Source organism: Lithobates pipiens, unplaced genomic scaffold (assembly GCF_037356315.1).
Source record: "Lithobates pipiens isolate NorthernLeopardFrog02 unplaced genomic scaffold, aLitPip1_a1.2 Scaffold_27, whole genome shotgun sequence".
Classification (NCBI taxonomy): Eukaryota; Metazoa; Chordata; class Amphibia; order Anura; family Ranidae; genus Lithobates; species Lithobates pipiens.
In genome coordinates, this window is record NW_027507788.1 from 144,693,256 (window position 1) to 144,718,857 (window position 25,602).

The 25,602-nt window shown below is 44.3% G+C and overlaps 1 protein-coding gene across 1 annotated transcript; it reads left to right on the top strand.

Annotated features, from left to right (window-relative positions):
• Positions 1 to 7: 7 nt before the first annotated feature.
• Positions 8 to 25,546, top strand: CPTP (ceramide-1-phosphate transfer protein). Its single transcript, XM_077457618.1, has 3 exons — positions 8 to 82; positions 17,984 to 18,145; positions 21,253 to 25,546. The coding sequence occupies exons 2-3, from the start codon at positions 18,021 to 18,023 to the stop codon at positions 21,773 to 21,775; spliced, it is 648 nt and encodes a 215-aa protein (XP_077313744.1). The 5' UTR covers positions 8 to 82; positions 17,984 to 18,020; the 3' UTR covers positions 21,776 to 25,546.
• The last annotated feature ends 56 nt before the right edge of the window (positions 25,547 to 25,602 follow it).

A 25,602-nucleotide genomic window follows, 5' to 3' on the forward strand; every position in this document is an offset into this window, starting at 1 on the left:
TGGGAGGGGCGGAGGTGTGTGATGGGGATAGGGCTGTGTGCGGAGCTGCACATAGGTGAGAGGTGGATGAGATCAGGGAGAGGTGAGTTGGGAAGTGATCTGTCATGGTAGACGGGGACAGACAGGTGCGGGCTGTGTGCGGTCATCAGATTGGGGGGGGTGTGGTCATCAGGTTGGAGAGGTGCGGGCTGTGTGGGGTCATCAGATTGGAGAGGTGCGGGCTGTGTGGAGTCATCAGGTTGGAGAGGTGCGGGCTGTGTGGGGTCGTCAGGTTGGAGAGGTGCGGGCTATGTTGGGTCATCAGGTTGGAGAGGTGCGGGCTGTGTGGGGTCATCAGATTGGAGAGGTGCGGGCTGTGTGGGGTCATCAGGTTGGGGAGGTGCGGGCTGTGTGAGGTCATCAGGTTGGAGAGGTGCGGGCTGTGTGGGGTCATCAGGTTGGAGAGGTGCGGGCTGTGTGGGGTCATCAGGTTGGAGAGGTGCGGGCTGTGTGGGGTCATCAGGTTGGAGAGGTGCGGGCTGTGTGGGGTCATCAGGTTGGAGAGGTGCGGGCTGTGTGGGGTCATCAGGTTGGAGAGGTGCGGGCTGTGTGGGGTCATCAGGTTGGAGAGGTGCGGGCTGTGTGGGGTCATCAGGTTGGAGAGGTGCGGGCTGTGTGGGGTCATCAGGTTGGAGAGGTGCGGGCTGTGTGGGGTCATCAGGTTGGAGAGGTGCGGGCTGTGTGGGGTCATCAGGTTGGAGAGGTGCGGGCTGTGTGGGGTCATCAGGTTGGAGAGGTGCGGGCTGTGTGGGGTCATCAGGTTGGAGAGGTGCGGGCTGTGTGGGGTCATCAGGTTGGAGAGGTGCGGGCTGTGTGCAATCATCAGATTGGGGTTTGGAAGGGGAATTCTTCCCACTCAGCTTACTGCTGGAAATAAAATGTCATATAAATATTCTTCTAATTCCTAGAGATGTCCTGATTGGCTGAGCTGTTATGCGTTCCCTTCTAGAACAATACATGTAAAGGTGACAGATCTCTGATTCAGATACAAATCTTCCTTCCATGTATAACATAGTGAGTGATAAAACACACACAGAATTATTCCGCATCGTGTGGCTGAAAATACTGATGTAAAATATAAGTTATAAATTAAACGATTAATTACAAGTGATCAATTAAAGTAGAACTTTTCTCAGTTTTGGATAAGAGTGGAGAGGGATTAGAACCCCTGACAGATTTTATTTCTCTGTGTCCCCATTAGGGAGATTCACCCTTTCTAGTTGTTCTGCTGATTGTTGTCACCAAAATCAATCCCAAATTTTGGGGTGTGATCGGAACAGTAATAGAGAGGAGATCTTCCAGTGGGGACACTAGTTCTGATGACACCCTGAGATTACCTCACTTGGAGGGATTTCCTCTCACTTCCTGTCCCACCGCCAAACAGGAAGTGAGGGGAAATCTCAATGGGACGTAAATGGCAAACGATAAAAAAACGGGTATAATGCGGGTATAATGGTCAGTTCTCCCTACACATGTAGATATTTGTTGCATTGATCTGAAGTGATCAACAAAATTCCACCACAGCCCATCATCTTCCTGGAGTCTACCTTGATAGAGAGATCACTAAATCAATCCAATAAAGGATATTTGTTGTGAGATTTATATTCGATAAGATCATTATAGTCACACTGAATGATTGTATGACTAAATTGATGTGTGTGTGTAGCTACACTAATGCTCACCACACATGTTAACAATCTGATTGTACAATCTGTTTTAGATCCACAAAGAAGTATATAGTACAAGGGCCTGTCCTAATGTCATTCTGGGCTATCACTAAAACCAATCTTAAAACGGATCCCTCTTCCCTCCTAACACCTTTCCTAACTAGTCTGTAGAAGGAATACTTAATAATATAATACTTACCTATTATAAGGAGGCTCTGGTCCAATCACATGGACCCCCTAGAGGAGGGGAGGAGTGCTCCAACAAAAGATAAAATGTCTGAGCAGTGATGTCACCCATAGACTTCCTATGGGGCATCCGTTATCATCTGTCCCTCTTCTTCTCCCCTGCAGCACCGAGAGCTGACAGAGTGGAGCCGATCACATGACCAGACCAGAGCGGCCTGAGTCTGGGTAATTACAGTGCCTTGAAAAAGTATTCATACCCCTTGACATTTTCTACATTTTGTCATGTCACAACCAAAAACGTAAATGTATTTTATTGGGATTTTATGTGGTAGGCCAACACAAAGTGGAAGGAAAATAATAAATGGTTTTCAAAATTTTTTACAAATAAATATGTGAAAAGTGTGGCGTGCATTTGTATTCAGCCCCCCTGAGTCAATACTTTGTAGAACCACATTTTGCTGCAATTACAGCTGCAGGTCTTTTTGGGTATGTCTCTACCAGCTTTGCACATCTAGAGATCTGTCAGATTGGATGGAGAGGGTCTGTGAACAACAATTTTCAAGTCTTGCCACAGATTCTCAATTGGATTTAGGTCTGGACTTTGACTGGGCCATTCTAAAACATGAATATGCTTTGATCTAAACCATTCCATTGTAGCTCTGGCTGTATGTTTGGGGTCGTTGTCCTGTTGAAAAGGCGAACCTCCAGTCTCAAGTCTTTTGCAGACTTACAGGTTTTCTTCTATGATTACCCTGTATTTGGCTCCATCCATCTTCCCATCAACTCTGACCGGCTTCACTGTCCCTGCTGAAGAAAAGTATCCCCACAGTGGGGATGGTGTGTTCAGGGTGATGTGCACTGTTTGTTTTCTGCCACACATAACTTTTTGGCCTAAAAACCAAAACACTAAATTTGGGTCTCATCTGACCAGAGCACCTTCTTCCACATGTTTTCTGTGTCCCCCACATGTTTTTTTTTTCAAACGGGACTTCTACCTGAGCTGTGGATCTCTGCAGCTTCTCCAATTACCATGGGCCTCTTGGCTGCTTCTCTGATTAATGCTCTCCTTGCCCGGCCTGTCAGTTTAGGTGGACGGCCATGTCTTGGTAGGTTTGCAGTTGTACCATACTCTTAATTTTCAGATGATGGATTGATCAGTGCTCTGTGAGATGTTCAAAGCTTGGGATATTTTTTTTTTTTATAACTTAACCCTACTTTAAACTTCTCCACAGCTTTACCCCTGACCTGTCTGGTGTGTTCCTTGGCCTTTATGATGCTGTTTGTTCACTAAGGTTCTCTAACAAACTTCTGAGGGCTTCACAGAACAGCTGTATTTATACTGATATTACATTACACATGGACTCTACTTGCTAATTAGGTGCCTTCTGAAGGCAATTGGTTCCACTAGATTTTAGTTAGGGGTATCAGAGTAAAGGCGAGTGAATACAAATGCACGCCACACTTTTCACATAATTATTTGTAAAGAATTTTGAAAACCATTTTTCATTTTCCTTCCACTTCACATATGTGCCACTTTTTGTTGGTCTATCACATAAAATCCCCCAAAACATACATTTTACATTTTTGGTTGTAACATGAGAAAATGTGGAAAATTTAAGGGGTATGAATACTTTTTCAAGGCACTGTATATATACACCTATCTTCTACAGGGTAGTTAGTATAGGTCAGTGATGGCGAACCTTGGCACCCCAGATGTTTTGGAACTACATTTCCCATGATGCTCCACTACACTGCAGAGTGCATAAGCATTGTGGGAAATGTAGTTCCAAAACATCTGTGGTGCCAAGGTTTGCCGTCACGAGTATAGGTGTTAGGAGGAGGGTGGGAGCAGTTTTAGGAGAAATTAGTGATAGTCCAGAATTCTACTTTATGGATATAAATTGGGTAGTTTAAGTAGGTGCCCCTATTACATTGTTTTGGTGTATAAAGTTGATGTACGGTTAGATTTTAATGTTTGTGGTGAACCTTAGTTGTGTGTCTTATTACCACACCTTGTTTAACAGGCAGTGAGGAGGTAATCCTCCGTCTCCTCTCCACCTGCTTTTACCCCATGAATGCGGTACACTGTGCTGTATCTGTGTGCAGTGTACATGATTGCAGCACGGCCCCATTCACTTGAATGTGTTATGTTCCAAGCTGGTACTGCCCAATGAATACCATAGGGGGAATCCTTCCTTTTTTTTTTTTTAAGATTCCACAAGTAACTTTGAGACTTCACCACAAAAAGTACAACACAAACGTAGCAGTTTGAAGAGGTTCCCACTACCTGCATGGGTGAAGTGTTTATATAATCTATATAGACAAGCTTCCCGGTAAAGGGAAAGTAACCTAACTAGAAAGGCTAGACCGCCTCTAGTAGATGTCAAAAGAACCGTGCGGTTCACCTCATTGTCTCTCCATAGTCAAGTTCTGTACCAGTACTTCAATGACATGTGGCAGATGGCACAGTGAAATCCCTTGGTATATGTGTGTGTAATGACAGCGATGGTCAGAGATCTGACTCCCCTCTAATTCTGCAATGATTGGGAGGGGGGGGGGATACGGCTTGAAGGATAGGGATAAGTAAGTTTAAGAATATAAATTGTATCCCTGAGCATAGCATCCCTAACCATGGAAGGTCCACCAGTGGGATCAGTATAGTTCCAGCTAAAGGGGTCCAGCATGGAGCCAAGACACGGAGGGGGAGGAAAGAAAAAAAGCGGTCGATTGGGTAGGGATAGGGGAGAAGGATTGTGGAAAAAGGTGGGGGGGGGGGGGTCGTGTTGTGGAAACATTTTTTCACCTCCCCACCCCCAATCCCAGGTGCCTAGAAAAGAGGAGAGTCATTGCACTCTGCCGACTACAGGAGTGGATTAGGCCTTATGTTGCCCCAATGGAGGATGGCACACTCGCACCTGAAAAGGTTAGTGTCATCTCATGCCCATAGGTGGGCCGTAGGAGTGATCAGTCAGGAGGTTACAATAAGAGGAAGTCTCCACAAAATGCCTCCAACATGACCATACCCAAGTAAATGTGGTAACTCTGTCTTGTGATATGTGTATCTGCTCCTCCATCTCTGCCATAAATTCGGTTTGTCTGAAACACTCCATACCGGGATACAAAGCCTAGCCGCTTAATCATGTGCATTGCTATAGATATAAGTGTGCAGGTATCTTAGAGAAGTGAAGAAGAAATTGCTTTGATGTAAATTCCAGTGGGAGGGTTCATACTGCCATGGCCCTAGCTTGGACTTTCCTCCACTATTCCTGGATCCCAAGAAAGGACCACCAAATATGGAGTAGAGAGCCGTCTTCTTGGCCACATTGCCAGCAAACATCTGAAACTGACAGAGAGATCTTATGAAGTATGGAGGTTTTTTTGTTATCAATGAGATTAAGCTTATAACCATTTTCCTGTACAGAGAGGTTCAGGGGACCCTTGTGTATATAGGAATATATAGTTTCCCAGTCCTCCGTCTTGTCAATGCCCAAGTTCTTTTCCAAGGCCGTGCAGTCTGACCTCAGGGGCCACCAAACTGGAATCTATTTTGTAGAAATCGGGTGCCTCCACTGAGGTGTTTTGCTTGCACAGAGCACTGCAAACATGGTCAGGGGTCTCGCGGGATAGTTTTTTTGCAATGACAAAACATCACGGTCTTGTGCACACCCCTGTCCAGCTGTCTTTGGCACCTTCACCTTTGGGGGGGGGGGGTGTAAATAGCAAAACAATCTCTAGTGGAGGCCATACGGCTTCAATTTGTTCATCCGATCAATGTGCGCTTCAACCAAAACAAATCAGAAACTGATTGAATAGCCATAACTTCTTCCCTTCTGATCAGTTTAGATCAGATTTGATCAAATTGAGCTGATTGGCAAGGGTGGAAAATAATTAATTCTTCTTCAGTTGGCAGCACTGAGATGATTCGATCGTGAATTTGAATTATGAGGTTGCTTGGAGGATACCGAGATAAGATTGATGACTTATGATCAAAGTCCACTTGTCATATCTATTGATTGTGTTGTGAAGTGTTGATGGATTATTGCTATTTAGACAGGTCAGTCAGAAAAGAAATGGAGTTATTGAAGTGTGTATGGCCACCATACAATCAGGAGCTGGAGATCAGAAGAAAAGTGACTTCATCCAGTGTTGTTTGGTCTACTCTATTCTTGTTTAGGTGAATCATTTCATCCCATAAATAATAATAGCTTTTGTTTCATGGTGACTATGTAGAGAAATATTGGCTGATCTCACACATTGTCATCACATACAATATCGTTTAGAATAATATACCTAGAAAAGTCAACCGTCCTGTCAGGTGAATAGTAGTAGTCTAGCCAAATTAATCCTAATGCACACAGGCTGAATATCCGATGGCATCGACCGGTTCAATAAAAACCAGCGGACATTCGGCCTGTGGGTACAGCAGCCAATGGCTGAGAGCCCTGACCAAAGTGTTCTGGCAGGGAGGGGGGCGTCCCCCTGTCAGAGCACAATAGCTCATCAGGGGAGATTGCGGTACTAATGTAGGATTGTTAGTACAGCGGCTCTGACCTGAGCTGTCAGTTTTTTTCATTCAACCCCAAAAAAAAAAACTAGTTATGCGTATAAGGATTTAATTTGCTAAAGCACTCTGTATCATAAACAATGGCCATGTTTTGTCAAATTAAAAACTTTTTTATTTTTTTCATTCTCCGTTGCATCTGTGTTGCTGATCTCCTGTAGTTTCTTTGCAGCGAATATTAATTTTAAAATATTAATTTATTTTGGCCATTGGAATAAATGGTGTTCACATGTGTAAAGGCATAAACTGCGCTCCTAAAAGCAGGCTTAGGGCATTTTTTTTACGCTCCTGAACGCTGCTCCTATATACTATATATATATATATATATATATATATAGCACAATATGGACCTAAAGCTGCCTTCATAATTGTAAAAAACAAATGCCAGATGTCTCTAACAGCTGCATTTCTTTTCTGCCCATGTGCATGAGGCCCTATAGAAACATTGGGGCTCATTCACACCGTGCTGCACCTGTTGAGTTGCATTGATCTGAATAGATGAATGCAGGCTCATACGATTGCAGTATGTCTTGCATTTGTACGCAATGGCACCACATGTTAGTAGGTAGACTTGAACAAAGTGTCATTTTGTGACACTTGAAAAAAGTTAACAATGTGGTGTAATAATGCATCATACCTCTCCTACACAATTTACATTAGTGAGCATGTGTTTTAGCGTGAATAAGCCATTAGAATTCTTGAACTCTGGTCATTGATTCATCCAGTAGAAGCCATCTCATTGTACTCTGACACTCTGCTCTGACATGGGGTGGACGCACACAGATTCCAGTTTCTGGGAATGAAATCTGCCCGTAGTTTATCATATTGATCTGTATTCTCAGATGAATTTTGACCCTGCTCTTATCTCCCTAATTACAAACTAATTTCCATATTCCTTGCTAGGGACTTCCAACACATCCAGAGATATCTATCCGTGTTGGCTGTATAGCTCTGCCTAAAACTGAGCAGTGAACTGCCATCAGGAATGTGACATAATGCAACCACTACTAAATTCCTGATTCAACGCCGCCAACCCCAGTTGGACCCGTGACTTGGCAGTCCTGCCTTGTGTTGGCCAGATCGGCCCGTGACTTGGCAGTCCTGCCTTGTGTTGGCCAGATCGGCCCGTGACTTGGCAGTCCTGCCTTGTGTTGGCCAGATCGGCCCGTGACTTGGCAGTCCTGCCTTGTGTTGGCCAGATCGGCCCGTGACTTGGCAGTCCTGCCTTGTGTTGGCCAGATCGGCCCGTGACTTGGCAGTCCTGCCTTGTGTTGGCCAGATCGGCCCGTGATTTTGCAGTCCTGCCTTGTGTTGGCTAGATTGGGCCTGTGACTTGGCAGTCATGTCTTGTGTTGGCCAGAACAGGCCTGTGACTTGGCAGCCCTGCCTTGTGTTGGCCAGTTTGGACCCCTGACTTGGCAGCCCTGCCTTGTGTTGGCTAGTTTGGACCCCTGACTTGGCAGCCCTGCCTTGTGTTGGCCAGTCTGGACCCCTCGCTTGGCAGTCCTGCCTTGCGTTGGCCAGTGCGGGCCCCTCGTTTGGCAGTCCTGCCTTGCCTTGGCCACCTTGGACCCCTCGCTTGGCAGTCCTGCCTCGCCTTGGCCAGCTCGGACCCCTCACTTGGCAGTTCTGCTTTGTGTTGGCCAAAGCAGACCCATCACTTCGGATCTGTGGCTGAAAATTTAGACCCATGACTAGCAGTTCTGACCCTCGCCATTCACAATTGGTAGAACGTGCAATGGGACTATTCTGTATACCCACCTTACCCTGTAGCAGGAGCTTTTCTGCACTGAGTCATTAGAAACTGATCCTCTATATTACGGTTTCTAGTTAAAGGATTTCTTTTTTTCTTCTTCTAATGAGATATATAACTGATCCATTTTGGATAGAGAGGGGAGGTTTATAACCTCTGTTTGTCTTTTACTGTCTGTCCTCCAGTTTGTCCTTGTTTATGTCAGTTCCCCTAAAATAGCAATTCTTTCCACCCGTGTGTCTAAAAATCCGGGCAAACACTGACCCACTCCTGACCTGATGAATGTAATATCTTGTTGGTGAAAAAGAAGCGGAGTTTAGTTTATTATTATACAGGATTCAGTCATGTAGAAAGTTATGTTGTATTTACTAATCATCAACAAGTGGAAATTGTGTTTACTGATTACAGAGAAGTGAGATTTTGAAATCCCAGTATTTATTTATTTCTTTAACCTCTTCCTGCCCAGCCCCGGCATCCCTTTATTATTGTCGGGGGGCAGCAAGGATTGGGTGATCACTGATTAGCTGTTATTGATTGGGAGCCGGTCCCGTCGGCTTCTGAGTATTAGTAGGAACTGAGAACTGTCTTTGGCAGCTCGGGCACTATGCTGGGAGCGTGTAGTGGGCACACACTCGCCATAGAAAGCTTAACACATATGTGCCACTCTCTTTGCCATAGCACATATTCATTACGTGGGCAGTAGGAGGTTAAAGATTACATTTGGAGATCATCTGTTTTTGGAGTGTACAGGATTCACCTAAAATCAGCTGAGAGTATTGTGTATGTTATGGGTTTAGTAATTCTATATGATCTGTGTATAGTGATGTGCCCTGTCATACTGTTTTATTGTATACTGTACTCATGTTTGTGTGGTTGGGTAGCCCGGCCCTTAGGGCACTTTCACGCTGAGGCGTCGGCAGTAAGGACTTTTTTTCTCGTCCTGCTAGCGACCAAAAAAGGGGTTAAAAGCGCTGCTGCCCATTGATTTCAATGGTCAGGGGCGCTTTAGGAGTGGTGTATGCGGCTTGCAGGACTTTTTAAAAAATTTTTATCGTCCTGCCAGCGCACTGCTCCAATGTGAAAGGCCTCGGGCTTTCAGACTGGAGTGACAGGAAAGGCGCTTTACAGACGCTATTATTAGCGCTATAACACCTGTAAAGCGCGTGAGAATAGTATTAAAGTGGAACTAAACACTCTTATCCTTTACAGCCAAGGAAGCTGCCATCTTGGTCTCTGTTTGACCTGCAGTTGCCATGGTGCTGCACATGTGATCAGTTATTACACCAGTAGGGACGAGCTCCCGTGTGTTCGCATACTCCACGTGCAGAGCCCGCCGGGAAGTCGGCGCAGCGATGTGCTAATCACAGGCAGTGAGACATTGCCCGATCTTTGCAGCCGCGCATTGGGGCAATGTCTCGCTGCCTGCGATTAGCACAGCACCGACTTCCTGGCGGGCTCTGCACGTGGAGTATGCGAACCGAAGCTCATCCTTACACACCAGCCATTTGATGGCTTGACAGATCAGTTGAAAAGCACAAGCAACTGTAATAGTTATCATTCACAGCATTCCTTGAATGTTACAGTTTTTAGAAACCATTAAATCAGGGGTTGACAAATTTGCTTTGAATTTAGGAGCCAGTTAAAAAAAGTTAGGAGCCAGTTTTTTTTTTTTTTGAGTGGTATGGATTGTCAGCTCCCGGGCTAAGGCCATTCATTTTCACCCCCTATCCCTAACTCACAATGGAGCACCCAGTCAATAACTCCATTGAAACGCTGTTACATCAGGGTTATGGGCTGACCAGAAAGAGTAAGGCTGGCAACAGATGGAACTGGCTGGCACTGGTTGCCACTGGCAGGCACGTGGAACTGCCAGGTGGCACTGGCAGGTGACACTGGTTGGAACTGGCAGGTGACACTGGTTGGAACTGGCAGGTGACACTGGTTTGGAACTGGCAGGTGGCACTATTGGCACTGGCGGTGGCACTGATTGGCAGGTGGCACTGGTTTGGAAGTGGCAGGTGGCCCTGGTTGGCGGTGGCACTAGTTGTCACTGGCAGATGGCACTGGTTGGCGGAGGCACTAGTTGGCACTGATTGGCGGTGGCACTGGCAGGTGGCACTGATTGGTGGTGGCAGATGGCACTGGCAGGTGGCACTGATTGGCGATGGCAGGTGGCACTGATTAGCGGTGGCAGGTGGCACTGGCTGGCGTTGACAGATGGCACTGGTTGCCACTGGCAGGCACGTGGAACTGCCAGATGGCATTGGCAGGTGACACTGGTTGGCATTGGCAGGTGACACTGGTTTGGAACTGGCAGGTGGCACTATTAGCATTGGCGGTGGCACTGATTGGCAGGTGGCACTGGTTTGAAAGTGGCAGGTGGCCCTGGTTGGCGGTGGCACTAGTTGTCACTGGCAGATGGCACTGATTAGCGGTGGCACTGGTTGGCGGAGGCACTATTTGGCACTGATTGGCGGTGGCACTGGTAGGTGGTGGCACTGATTAGCGGTGGCAGGTGGCACTGGTTGGCGGTGGCACCGATTGGCGGTGACAGATGGCACTGATTGACGGTGACACTCGGCACTGGCAGGTGGCACTGACGGTGGCACTGGTTGGCGCTGGCAGGTGGCATTGATTGTCGGTGGCACTGATTGGCACTGGTTGGTGGCAGGTGGCACTGGTTGGTGGTTGCAGGTGATATTGATTGGTGGTGGCACTGGCAGGTGGCACTGGCAGATGGCACTGGTTGGCGCTGGCAGGTGGCACTGGCAGGTTTCACACGGAGCACTCTGTTACTGAAATGTAACAGAGGAGCTGTCAGAATTTAGCTTAGTGTCGGAATGGGCGGGACCCGGCCGGGGTGGGCGGGACTCGGCAGCTATCAAACACCAGTCAACAATTGGGCTGCTTAAGAAAAGGGGCGGGGCCACATAACGTAGCGGCCTGCCCAGATCCCATTGGCTGGTGTTTGATAGCTGCTGGGTCCCGCCCACCCGGCCGGTCCCGCCCACCCTGACATCAGGCTGAAATCTGACAGATCCTCCTCTCTGTTGCTTGTCAGTTTCACACACTTAGCGCGGTGCCGCTGAGTGTGGAGGAGGGAGGAGGACGGCAGTCAGTGTTCATGCGCTGCATCTCTGGGGTATCAATAGTGAGTGGGCTGGTGGCAGCTTAGGCGCCAGGTTGCGATTTCTGGTCGCATTGGCGACCTGGCACCTGGGGTTTGTCGAGCCCTGCATTAAATTGATGGATTTAGTTCCGCTTTAATACAGGGGAAATTACACGGTATTTGCTGCAAATACCCATTGCTAAAGCTGAAGTCCGGGTAAGTAAATATTATCTAAATACATTTGTTATGTGTATTCTTACTAGAATCTTGGTGCTCTGTGTGTATTTCTGTCAGATCTGTGCAGTAATCCAGCGTGAGACTTTGTTCAGGAACTTCCTATAATAAAGACTGGTCACTGCTGCTCTCTCTCCTTGTGCAGGGTGACTGGTCTTGTCTCCGCCCCTTTCTGTAATTTTCTGCAGGCAGCCTGTAGTGGGAGGGGCATGTTCTGTCCTTATCACAGCTCTCTGTGCTGGCTATAATATTAGTAATAATAATATTGTTACTTTTTACAAGGTAATATCTGTGTTTCCAGGCAGTTGGTAAACACAAAGTGGACTTCTTCCTTTGCAACTGTTACCTATTAGAAATATCTATTTGAAAGTTTTTGTGTCTGGGGTTCAGCTTTAAAGTAGTTTTCAATGTGTATTGCAAATTCTTCTCTTTTTTTTTCCCCTCAATTTGGATGGTGTAGGGCAGGGGTCTCCAAATCTAAACAAGGGGCCAGTTTTCTGTCCTTCAAACTTTAGGGGGACCGAACCATGGCCAGCGGGAGTAGAAAATGCCCTCTTAGGTATTAGGGGGAGAAATAGTGTCCAATAATTGGTATTAGAAAGAAGGAATAGTGCCCCATTGTTGGTGTCAGTGGGAGGAATAGTGCCCCATCATTGGTATCAGTGGGAGGAATGGTGCCCCATCATTGGTGTCAGTGGGAATAGTGCCCCATCATTGGTGTCAGTGGGAGGAATGGTGCCCCATCATTGGTGTCAGTGGGAGGAATGGTGCCCCATCATTGGTGTCAGTGGGAATAGTGCCCCATTGTTGGTGTCAGTGGCAGGAACAATGCCCTACTGTTGGAGGGACTAATGCCCCAAGGGCCTGGCCACACCTCTGGCCCCTGGGCCACAGTTTGGAGACCGCTGATGTAAAGAATGGTTATAACTGCTGCATCACCCCCGTACAACCACTTGAAGCAATATTGGTAATATCAGTAAGTTTGATACCGATTCTTCAAAAAAGTGAATATCGGCCGTGCTGATAATTGGTCAACCCCTAGTGTACTGATTTTTTTATTTATTTATTTATTTATTTTTAATTGTTCATTGACAAAGGTGCTAGACCAGACACAATTATATTAATCTCGTTATGCCTGGATAAGAAGACTAGCTGAGCGAATCCTTTAAATGCACGTTCAGGGCGGTTGCAGTATTTGTAGGGCCGCATTCGTTTCTCAGTGTTTGTACCTGATTTTACTTTGCTCTTTGAAAGGGTGTTGAGAGAATGAGATGCCTGACTTGTCCTATGTAGATCTGGAGTCGTTGTAGAACACTTCCAGGATGTGGGCGGCCATCTTAGCGGCCCTTGTACTGTGATGCGTGTTATACAAACATGACATTTAATGAGGTGAAGACGTGTTTCTTCATTTTGGATCACAGTTCTCTGTTACCTGTTTGCCTTCTCTGCAATACAGCAGGCAAATTGTCTATCGTTCCCAAAGAAATTATCTATTATCTGAGTTGGCTCTTTTTTTTTTTTTTTTTTAACAGGGTTTGATAAATGAGGCCCAGTGGTTTGGATTGTCACTGCGCTCTGTCAGGGGTGATGCTTCCTATGAATTCAATAATTAAAGCGATATTAAACCCTAAAACAAAAATGTTATATGTTGACACTTACCCATCTTTTAAAAGAGAAGTTTGGGATGTAAAAATAAAAATAGAATGTATACTCATTTAGGTGGATGCAACATTAATCTGATGCTGCATCTGTCCCTCCACCGCTTCTGCAGTGAGAACTGAGCGAACAAATACTGCTGATCGCTCAGTTATCATCCCCCTTCTGCCGCGTACACACGATCGAATTGTCCGGCGGACCTGCTCCGGCAATTTCTAACGTCATGATGTACAACACGTACGATGTGACTAGAAAAAGGAAGTTCAGTAGCCAATAGATTCCTTCTTGTACTTGCTTCAGAGCATGCGTCATTCTTAGTAGCACACTGACAAACGGATTGTCCACTGAAAGCCAAGTCCGGCGGACAAATTTTGAGTAAAAACTACTTTCTAAGTCCACCGGACCTTTACAATGAAAAAGTCCGCTGGGGTCCACACACGATCGAATTGTCCGGCGTACTGTGGTCCGATGGACTAAATCCGCCGGACAATTCGATTGTGTGTACGTGGCATTCCTCTAACCACTCTGAGCAGGGCCGTCTTTAATATTGATTGGACCCGGGGCAAACATTTTCCTGGGGGGGGGGCCCCCCTCCCCCCATGCGATTTTCACTCTCCACCTTCTCTGAGTCATACAATAAATAGCAGCTAGACTTAAAATCAGTTTACTGTATCAGATCAGGCAGCGATTGGGATTGGTTGCCATAGGTTACAGTTTATCATTCCCGCTTATTGACTGGTTGCTAGAGGTTACAGCACACATTAAGGCTCACTGATTAGTTGCTAAAGGTTACAGTACATGATTTGCTTGTTGATTGGTTGCTAGGGATTACTGTACAGTAATACTGCTCACTGGTTGCTATAGTTTACAGCACATCTTCTCCTCTCTGCAGGGGGGCATGATATGCATATGAATGCCACCTTTATTTACCTATCAATGCCCCCGGGCTCAGATATTTACATATGAATGCTGACGCTATTTACATACAAATGACGGTTATTTCCACGTAAACACAGGGTCTGCAGGTAAGTCATCTTTACACAACAATAGGGCAGAGCTGGGCAGCATTAGTAGCAGCACTTACACAGATATCGGGACACAGCACAGGTCTAAAACTTCAAGGGACAAGGAAATTTAAACTGGAATGGTTGGCAAGTATAAGGCAGCTGCTTTGGGCCCAGGGCAGCTGCCCCTTTTGCCCTGCCTTAAAGACGGCCCTGACTCTGAGCAGAGAGCTGTGACTGTGACACCAGCTCGCTGCTCTCCCCTCCAGCGCTCACTGGAGAGCTGGGCTGTGGAGGGGATGGGAGGGCCCTGCTCAGGCTCTCGGTAGATCGCCAAGAGGCTGAGGTAGGTGCTGGTCCAGGCAAGTTTGAGTTAGAGGCTTTAACCACTTAAGGACCGAGCCTCTTTCTAAGATTTTGTTTTTACAAGTTAAAAACATTCTTTTGCTAGAAAATTACTTAGAAACCTCAAACATAAAATATATATATATATATAATAAATGTTAGCCCATTTTTTTTTTTATATTGTGAAAGATAATGATACGCTGAGTAAATTGATACCAAACATGTCACATTTACATTAAAATGAAAATGAAATAAAAAAAAATGCAAAAAGAAAAAAAAAAGTCTCTAAGAGCTATGGATCAAAACATCACTTCCGCCCTGCAGTGGTATAGAGACGGGTGGGGGCCATCTTCCCCTCACTCATCTCCATATGACAGGACCCGATCGCCTCCGCCGCTTACATGAGCAGTCGGTAGGGCACCGAAGCCCTGCGGAAGGGGGGACCCTCTTCCGCCGCCATTAAAAGTGATCTTGTGGTGAATACGCCGCAGAGACCACTTTGATCTGAATGTGGGCCACCCGCTGAAGAAGAGGATACCGGGGTTATGGCAGCTAGCTGCTGCCATAACAAAGATACCCCTCTTCAAAGTACCGCCGTATAATGACGACGGGCGGTCCTGAAGTGGTTAAAGGAGAAGTCCTGAGAGTTCCCATGCTGCACTGTTCCTTATTTGATCAACTTGCTGCTTTGGCATTTTACTAGGCATAATAGGCATTTTTTGACGAGTATCGGTACTCGTGAAAATGCTCCAATACCCAAAGCCGATACCGGAATTCAGTTTGGGAGTGGATTGCTTTCTCCTCTAGCCCAGGGCCCATCTTAATGCACGGGCCAACCTGAGCACTATGTGAGCAGAATCTTTAGTGCTCCAATATCAGGGCATGGAGAGGAGAGCCGGTGGGGATCAGCAGTACAGCTCCAGCAAATTTAGCAGAAGTACGACCATGCCCCGATCTGGGGCGGGGGAGGTAATGAAGGGGTGGGTTTTCCAAGTCCTCCGCCACCCTTAAGGCCGCTGGTAAAGTTTGGCATTTTTTTTGAACTGCCCCTGAACTCTCCTCTATGTTATCTTATCAGTACATGTACACAGGTTAGTTTCTAGGCAGTTGAGTTTAGAAGCTTTTTTTGGAAAGCAAAAAAATGGGTTCAGACAGATGATCAGAGGCATTTGAAATGCCAAACGACTAACAGATTTTAAATGCTGTTAAACGTGGTAACTTGCGTTTAGCAGGGTTTTGTTTACAAACGCTTCTAGACACAAAACCGACTAAACGCGGCTGGACGTTTTTAGATGCCAGTTTCTAGCTGTCAAATTAAATCGTTCAGGAGAGGTTGAACAACATTCCATGTACATCAAGCCTAACGCCCCGTACACACGAATGGATTTTCCGCCAACAAATGTTGGATGTGAGCTTGTTGGCTGAAAATCCAACCGTGTGTATGCTCCATCAAACATTTGCTGTTGGACTTTCCACCAACAAATGTTTGATAGCAGGTTCTCAAACTTCCCACCAACAAAACTTTGTTGTTGGAATTTCCGATCATGTGTACACAAGTCTGACGCACAAAAGTTCACGCATGCTCGGAATCAAGCACCAGGAGCCGCACTGGCTATTGAACTTCCTTTTTCTTGGCTCGTTGTATGTCACTGCGTTCCCACGTTTGTAATTGTTGGCCAACATTTGTATGACCGTGTGTATGCAAGACAAGTTTGAGCCAACATCCTTTGAACAAAAATCCATGGTTTTGTTGGCGGAAAGTCTGATCGTGTGTAAGGGGCATTACACTTGCTGGCAGTCTCCCATCCCCGCATGGCTCCCCATCCCCTTACAGCTACAATGTGCATAGTGTATAGCAGGGATGTGCAATTAGCGGACCTCCAGCTGTTGCAGAACTACAAGTCCCACGAGGCATTGCAAGACTGACGGCCACAAGCATGACACCCAGAGGCAGAGGCATGATGGGACTTGTAGTTTTGCAACAGCTGGAGGTCCGCTAATTGCATATCCCTGGTGTATAGCTAGCTACTGTTTGCTCTGCCTAGTGCACTGCCAGCAGTGACCCCGTACTGAGCCCTCCTATCAGGGTGGATAAAAATCGAAGATTTTTTTATTTAAATTGGAATTTATTTTTTTAAATCAAATTTATTTAAATAGATTTTTACTCCAAAAGCACTTTACCTAAAGCAGGGGTCTCAAACTGGCAGCCCTCCAGCTGTTGTGCAACTACAAGTCCCATCATGCTTCTGCCTGTGGGAGTCATGCTTGTACCTATCAGCCATGCAATGCCACATGGGACTTGTAGTTTTGCAACAGCTGGAGGTTGCCAGTTTGAGCCCCCTTATCTAAAGATAGTTTTCTATATAAGATACATTAATAATTTAGTTTATTCAACATGACATGGAGCTTAGTTCTGTAGCATGAGGCTGTATATTCTGCAATATTTACATTTTTGGTAAACTCCTTCAATGAATCCAGACTCTGCAACCTGACATAACATGCACTGGCAATGTTATTGTTTTAATTTAAATAAAATAAATTTAAGTAGTTCTCTAACTATGTGTGATGAACCTAAAATCGGTTCTGATATTGCTGTTTTACTAACCTGACAGCTTATTATTCTAAATAGGAAACCTTCATTTTGTTTGCAAATATTAAAGATTCTAACTACCAGCAAGAATAAGTCCTTACATTAAAAGATCACCTGTCATTTCAGATCCATTATGGCAGCGCCTGTTAGCGGGCATCCACTCACCTGCTGCCGATATGTCCCTCGCCTTGTTTTGTCACTGCCGCATCACAAGCCGTCCCATTAAAGTGAATGGGACTGTCGGTATACCAACAGCAGGTCAGAGGAGGAGCTGTTGCGGGACAGAGATGACAGTTGCTCTTTAAAAATTATGATTTAAATCAAGCCTTTTTACTAGTGATTTAAATGAAATCCACCCTGCCTCCTAACCCCTTGTACTGTGCTCTCCCTTTGTTGTGTCCTCCTGCCCTCCACAGCTGTCACCAATGAACCTACCCATCCCCATCCCCCCAGCATACACAGCCTTTTCCATCCCAACGCTACCATCCCACAATCCCTATTTCACCCCATCCTCAACTACCCTGCCCTTATTTACCCCTCTACCCCCAACTACCCTGCCCTTATTTACCCCCCCCCCCCATTTTCCCCCTTTTGGGTTAAGTGATGCTCAGCATCATTCAAACCATAAGATATGTTGTGGTGGAATAAGGGGTACTATGGAGGATACCTCCAGATTCCAGGAGGTGTTCGGTTTTTGAAGGTATTTGGCTTTCTTCTTTTTTTTTTTTTTTCTGGGAACCTGGGAAAAAAAAATCTAGCTTGATGTTGGCCTTTGATTTAAGCTTATGTTAAATCTCTTCTGTTTTACAAAATTAGCATTTGTTTTTCCTTTTATACAGATCAGCTAAGGAACATTTATAGTAAGATCAGTTTACCATGTCCAGCACAGAGGAGAAGTTTTCACTGCGAGAGGTCCTGGTCAGCTTTAAATCCTGCTTAGTGGATGATGATCAAGATGTCCTAGTAGAACATTATCTGAATGGATGGAAGGGATTGGTGAGGTGAGAATCTTTTTTTTTTTTTTTTGTGAGCTTCACCTGGATTTTATTGACCGCCTGAGGTGTTTCCAACTAAAGCCCCATACACACTATTAGATTTTCTGCAGATTTTGATCTTCAGATTTACCAAAACCATATAATATGAGGTCAAACCTTAAAGAGGAAGTAATCTCTCCCACTCTGAGGCCGCGTACACACGGGCGGACTGTTCGCCCAACTTTGTCCGCTGAACAGTGTTTGGGCGGACAGTCCGCTCGTGTGTGGGCTTTCAGCGGACAGTTTCAGCGGACAGTTGGACGGACAAGGTTTTTCGGAAATTCCGAAAAACTGTCCGCTGAAACCTTGTTTGAGCGAACAGTCCGCCCGTGTGTAGGCTTGTTCGTCAAACAAAGTTGCGCGCATGCTCAGAAAGGATTTTCACGCCGAAAGCTATAATGCAGTGTATAGGACGTCGTATTTTTCGTCCCGTCGTACGTGCCGTTCACGTCATCGCGCACGGTTTCAGCAAACTGTTCGTCCATCGTGTGTGGCCATGTCCGTCCATGCTAAGTTTGAGCGGACTGTTTGCCGAAACTGTTGGACGGACAAAGTTGGGCGAACAGTCCGCGCGTGTGTACGCGGCCTCATGCTTCTTTTCATTTAGTCCATTATAATAAGTAATTATCAAACTATAGCCACTGTAATCCAGCCCAAATCACATATTACTTACTATTTAAAGAAACTTAAAAAAAACTTATTTCCAGGGGTTAGGCAGCGCCATCTTAAGTATTGTTTTCTGAGTGCACAGTGGAGTGTATTTCCGCCCTTACATTGAGCACTTCCTGTACTGTTAACCAAGCCTCCTTCTGAATACAATGTTTCTATGGCAACCCTGCTTCCCTGTTCATAGCTGACTTTTTTATTTCATAGTATTTACTTGTGCTGATTACCTAGTGTTTGCCTGTATGAGTCCTATCAGCTTCAGCTGATAAGACTGCAGTACTGCTGTCCCATTCCCTGCTTTACACTGTATGTGAGGTCACATGTTATGTAGAAGGAAGCTCTGAGTGATTAGCAGCCTGCTGGGAGTTCAGTGCTGTGCAGTAGGAAGTCCTGATAACAGATAGATAAGCACATAGTGTGCCGTAAATCAGGGGAGATCTGGGCATGCTCAGTGATGTCATTCTAAAGAACAAAAAGGATTACAACAATACTAAGCAAGTAAGGAGATAGCTACAAGCAGTGTTCATTAGGGTTTTTTTATGCTGATTTATATGGGACAAAGTTGTGGGGGAGAGTTTAGAACCACTTTAAAAGTTTAAATTTGTATGCAATCAGGCAGGCCCTTACACTACATGGTTTTGGTAAATCTGATGAAAAAAATCTGCAGAAAATCTATTAGTGTGTATGGGGCTTAACGTCAGACACCACCTGGGAACAGCTAAATGCCATGGTTATATCTGCTTCTTCTGGAACCATACTTGAGGAACAGTGAGGTTGAGAATAAAAAGTAAAAGCAACCAGTCAAATTATTATTATTTTTATTTTATTTTATTTTTTGGTGATCTGCTGCAAGAAAAATGCAATCTGTAATGTTGATCTGACCAATACAGACACATTCTTCTAGTTGAACCACCATATTGTGAGAATAAAATATCTGCTTTGATCATTTGCTTTTACTACATTTTTGCCCAATTAAAAAATATTTTTCATATGGGTCAGTCCATTTACAGCTTATATTATTTTTGTGTAGATGCCAGTTGGTTGAATCATTTCCTGCTATTTGTATTTCTCATGCCTTGAGATCTCCTTCTCTATGGAGATCATAGCCATGTCCCTCATGTGACGTCACACTGTCATGACCCAAACTCTAAACTATTCGACATACACGTTGTATATATCTATTCTGCTTAAGACGGCTAAAGATTCCCAGTGTGTGCCTGCACCTTATAAAAGGCTTCATCCTCCTGCAACATCTTCGGGCTTCCTTGAAGTGGGTCCATCTCTGGTTGGTGAAACCTAGGCCTTCAGTAATACTGAGGCAGATTTACTAAAGGAATTGAGAAAGTTAAATTAAAATGTAATTTACCAATTGTGTGGAAAGCGCATTCCAGTTTATTTACCTTGCATACAACTTGATAATGAACTAAACCTTCACATTGTTTAAGTGAGCATTCTCATTAATACATTACAAATTGAAATAAACCTATACTGAGACATATGGGGGCTGCCATTACTGACCTGCTAATAAGAATACAAGGGTGCCTGGGTATCTGTACTTTTTTAGTACTTTTCTGAGTACCTGACCCTGAACAACTATGCAGAGAAATATAAAAGACAGGGAGTTAAGGCACAACTCGACTGCATATTGAAGCCTTTGGATCAGCATGACAGCCAGGTGAATAGCAATTGCAGGAGAGGTCAGCAGTGGCAGCCTACACATTCTCAATTTCTGTTTGTTTTCATCTGCAGCTGTTACCTTCCTAGCTCTTCAGCTTGGAAGACATTATTAGAAGAATTGTGGGATTATATAAGATGTGTTGGAAATGCTTAGAGAAGCCATGCATGTCCCTAAGGCCCCATTCACACTTGTAAGTCTCCGTTGTGTGACTTTGGAGTGCAACTTTGAATGGGTGCGACTTTGGCTTTGACCAATGATAATGGACAACTGTTGCTTGTATAACAGGCAGGTGCGACTTTTGAGGGTGTCCATTGCAGTCTATGGCACTCAAATTGCATGAAAGTCAGACCAAAGTAGTGCAGGAACCACCTTTTTTAATGCTGCTGCAACTTTAAATTGCACATATTTGAATGGTTACATTGAAAAACTTGATGTGTGACTTGTCAAGCACCTTTAGTGTCCAAAGTCGCATAAGTGTAAATGGAGCCTTAAAAAAAAATTTAAAAACAAACTTCAACATCTAGACCTTCTCATCACAGCCACAATAGCTTGGCAACTATTGGAATTTTTTTTAAAAACGAGACCGCATAAGCTCATGGGTAAGAACAGTTTTTAGTGGAGTCACAAAATATTGTTCTTTCATTAAACTGAAAATGTACATAGCATTGCTTATTGTTTTGTTTACCTTTTTATATCAAGATATCTTATTTTATTTTTTTCTAAAAATCAGGTTTATGAACAGTCTGGGAACTGTGTTTTCATTTGTGTCCAAAGATGCCGTAAGCAAAATCCAGATAATGGAAAACTATCTGAGCGGGGAAAACAGAGAGCGTTACCGCACCCTCCAGTCCATGGTGGAATATGAGCTTAGCTCTAACCTGGTGGATCTAAATAAACGTGGCAGTCACCCAGAATCGGGCTGCCGCACCATCCTGCGACTACACCGGGCCCTGCGCTGGCTCCAACTCTTTTTGGAGAAGCTAAGAACCAGCACGGAGGACAGCAAGACCTCCACCCTGTGCTCAGAGGCTTACAATGACTCTTTGGCCAACCATCACCCTTGGCTTATCCGTAAAACTGCAAATGTAGCCTTTTTGGTCCTTCCAAATCGGAACACATTCTTCGAGGTATTGAATGTTGGGACTACAGAAGAGGTGGTGGACATGCTTGGAGAAGCTATGCCATATGTCTCTAATGTCTATGACTTTACTCAGGAACTCTACTCCCAGCATAACCTTCTTGAATTACCATGAGTGATGCTGAGGTTCTACCTAAGTGTCCTCAATATTAGCTATTTATAAGTTGTTCTACCCTTGGTTTTAAATGGTGAAGGCTGAAAACGCACTTTGATGTATGGCGACCTTGTTCAGCCCCAACTCCAGTAAGCTATGTATATGTTACAGCCTAAAGTAAATATTTTTAAGGTTTGGCTAAAACAGAACCTCTTGTTAGTACTACCAGGAACATGACATTTTTTTTTAAAGTCCCATGTAAAATGTCTATTTCTTTATACCCCCCCCCCCCCAATTTTGGTACTTTGTGCCCATGTGACCTCTGGGTTGAGCACTGTTATATGGGGGAGGTGGAGGCATAGCCTAGCCATATGCAAATATTGACTTTTTCAAACATCAGACTTTGCATTTGATCTTTAAGCCTAGTCACACGATTTTAAGCCTAGACACACGATCAGAATACCGTACAGAAAATACCGCTTTCAAAGTGATCGTACGATAATCTGATCGTTAGTACACTGCTTTCCTCCCAAATTATCCAAAGGAAAAAAAAAAAATTTTCTTGTAAAAATTTACTTTCATCAGTGCAGTTTTTGCCCAGAAATATAATACAGTACCTTACATCACCAACACATTTCCATTCTGTTGTAAGAGAATTCTCATACTTTAGTAACCTATTCGTTTTTGATATGGAGACTAGCATGCAATAAAAAAATAAAGGGACGATCATTCATCCGATAATCTCGTTGTATGTACTAGGCTTTAGGGTGCTGCAGCAACAGAGGGAATCGGCCAGTAATGCTAATAGTTCTATATATGGTACCCATATGACGGGTGTGTTATGACACGATTTACACATTTTATGCACAATACTTGAATGTACTGGAAATTGGCATCCGACCAGAGCTGTATGTAAGTATCATACTTGCCCTTGGCATTAAATAATACCTTTTTATTTAAATGGGAGGAAATATGCCATCAACTTTAAAGTAAAACTATAGGAACATTTTTTTTTTTCATTTTGGATAGAGTAAGGGAGGGTTATAACCACTTTAATGTTTATATTTGCCACCTTTGTCCCGTTGGGGAGATTTAACGTCACGTACTGTGCCATAGCCAAAACAGGATGTAAGAGGAAATCTCTGCAAAATAAGGGAATCTCTTGGGGACCCCCAGGTCGCCAGAATTAGTGTCCCCATGGGAAGACTTCCCCTCTATTACTAAGCTTGAGCGGATTTTCCGTCAGAAAAATCTTGGATGGTTTTTCTGCCGGAAAATCCGCTCGTGTGTACGTGGCCTTAGGGCAGTGGTAGAGGTATAGATTACCTTTATTTCCAGGGATATATCGATGAATGTGTTTCTAGCTTGCTGCTTAGTTACATGATATGTAGTACATCATGTTTATGAACATGGACCAGTAATGGTCCCCTGACAATCACTAGAGTATAGAAATTGACAGTATCTATTACATTTCTGTAAATTTTCGGGAAAAAACTAAACATGCCTATGTGTCATTTACACAAGTTTAAAACTTGAATATGCATGCCTTGGACCAGTGTTATAGCACTGTCAGCTGTAGCGGTGGGCGGTAGCTTTGCAAAGGGCTTTTCTTTTTAATCTTGTATAATCTAATATTTTGTATTTTGGCTCCAGGCAAGGAATGGTTTGAATGTATTTTATGTTATTCTATACAGATGTCTTCTGAACTGTGGTAATATAGTGAGTTCTCATATTTACCACAATTGTTTCTCTTTGACAGTCTGTCTATTAAGAGTAATTTTCAGGAATTTTCAACTAGAAAGTGGAAAACTCTCACCCAATTAGAAGGAACCTTTCCTCTTTGGAACCTACAGTATTTTGAGAGAAAATCCAGCTCTCAGGCTGGATTCACACCTATGTGGGTTTCCCTGCATCCAATCGCATAGCAGAATGTGACTGGCTCTCATGTCTCCGGGGAGGCCGCGGAGCGCACTGCACAGAAATGTTTCAGGGCCGAAACAGGCAAAGATTCTGCCCTGAAATGGAGAACAGGGACAGACAAGGCTCCTGTATGGCAGGCTAGAGTACTAAGGCTAGGTTCACACATGTGCGTTTTCAGTTCTGCAGAAATGCACTACAGTCCATTTAACATGATTTCCTAGGGGTCATGTTCACATCTGTGCGTTTTGATCGGGTGCTTTTTTTTTTTTGGAAAGGGTCAGGGCGGTTCTGCCCAAAGCAGGTTGCATTTTTTGCTTCCACAGACTTCAATGGAAATACATCAGACACTCATCACAAAGGCAGTGCTTTTGTTTTTGATGTGTTTCTTCTGCATGACAACAGACTCCTCCGCAGAACATGTCAAATGTTTGTGCATAAAAATGCGAAATGGATCAACTGGAACCTGCATAGGTGTGAACCTAGCCTAAATCCAGTTACTATGTGATGCATAAGCCTCATAAAGTAAACAAAAATCTTCATTTACCTTGACTGAGCCAAATCCTCCTTCATTTGGTACTTCATGTTTCAGTAAAAGAGGTTGTGCTGTCAGAAAACAGTGGACAGGACTAGGTATGGCCAGGTACTAGTTCACAAGCGTCAGGCATGACAACAGTCTACATAAACATGGCAGCTCTGTTTTGAATTCAGAAGCAGTGTAGCATTGTTGCCACCCTATTACATGAAGCTGTCCTAGGGGGACTTCAATTGCTTTTTATTGTTGTTAATGCACTGGAAGACTGCCTTTTCTTTTAATTCCTGTGACATCCAAGAGAGACATTAGGTAGTTGGGATAGGCAAAGGCGGCACTAAAACTTGGATTGAGTTTGTAACCCGTTTTCGCACTCCACTAAAAAAAAAAGTGTTTTGTTGATGTATCCCTATTGCAGAGATTGGCCATTGTTTCCTGTTCCTCTCTCAATGAAACAGGAAATGGAAGGGAAGTCTTGCCAATAGGAGCATAGACAAAAATCAAACACCTTTCTCGGTTTGTCCAATGCAAAACAAAAAACAAACAATGGCAGGCTGAGCCAGTCTTGAGAATTTCAGGGCCCTTTTTCAACACATACTCTGTTGATTCTGAGAAAAAATATGGCCCAGTCACCCGCCCGCATCTCCCCCTTTCCGCTCTGGAAGCCCTGGCAGTATGGGGTGTGCGTGTAAATATACATTTTATATATATATATATATATATATACACACACATATAAATAAAATGTACGTATAAACACCTCTTTTCTACATGTCTTGGGCCAGTTAGGTGCTGCGATGGTTCTCCAGCATTGTGTGGTCCTCATTATTGCAAAGACCAGCAATAATATCGGCAAAGCTCTCAGCATCCTTCCACTGTGAGTACAGAGCATTGTAGTGATGCCCTGCACTCCCAGGGTGCCTTAGTCTTCTGGGTTTGACCTACTGGGTGTCATTCAACCCCAGAAATGAGGACATCGGGTGGCAGAAAATAAGTACTACAGTACTAAAGAAGCTCCAGATCAAAAGTGAGCACTGCAGCGAGAGCTTGTTTTGTTTTAGCAATAGCATTAATATGACTGTGATAACTCAGGATAAGGGCAACTCTTTTGCTTACAGTTGGGTAAGACGGGCACCTCTGGATAGGAATGTCGAATTAAAAATATCGCCTTTCAAAAATGTATCTCTGTGGTGATTTGTAACTGTGTGGCCATTTTATGTTTCAAGTAATGAACTCTGTATGCTATATAATAAATATTTTCAATCTATATAAAAAGGTGAAATCATGTTATCAATGTGATTTTTTTATAATTATATCATTAAATTATAATTTTAAAGTTTTAATGCTTCTGGGTTAATTGTATTTTTGTATTTGGTTAGCAATAGTTTTAAAGTATATA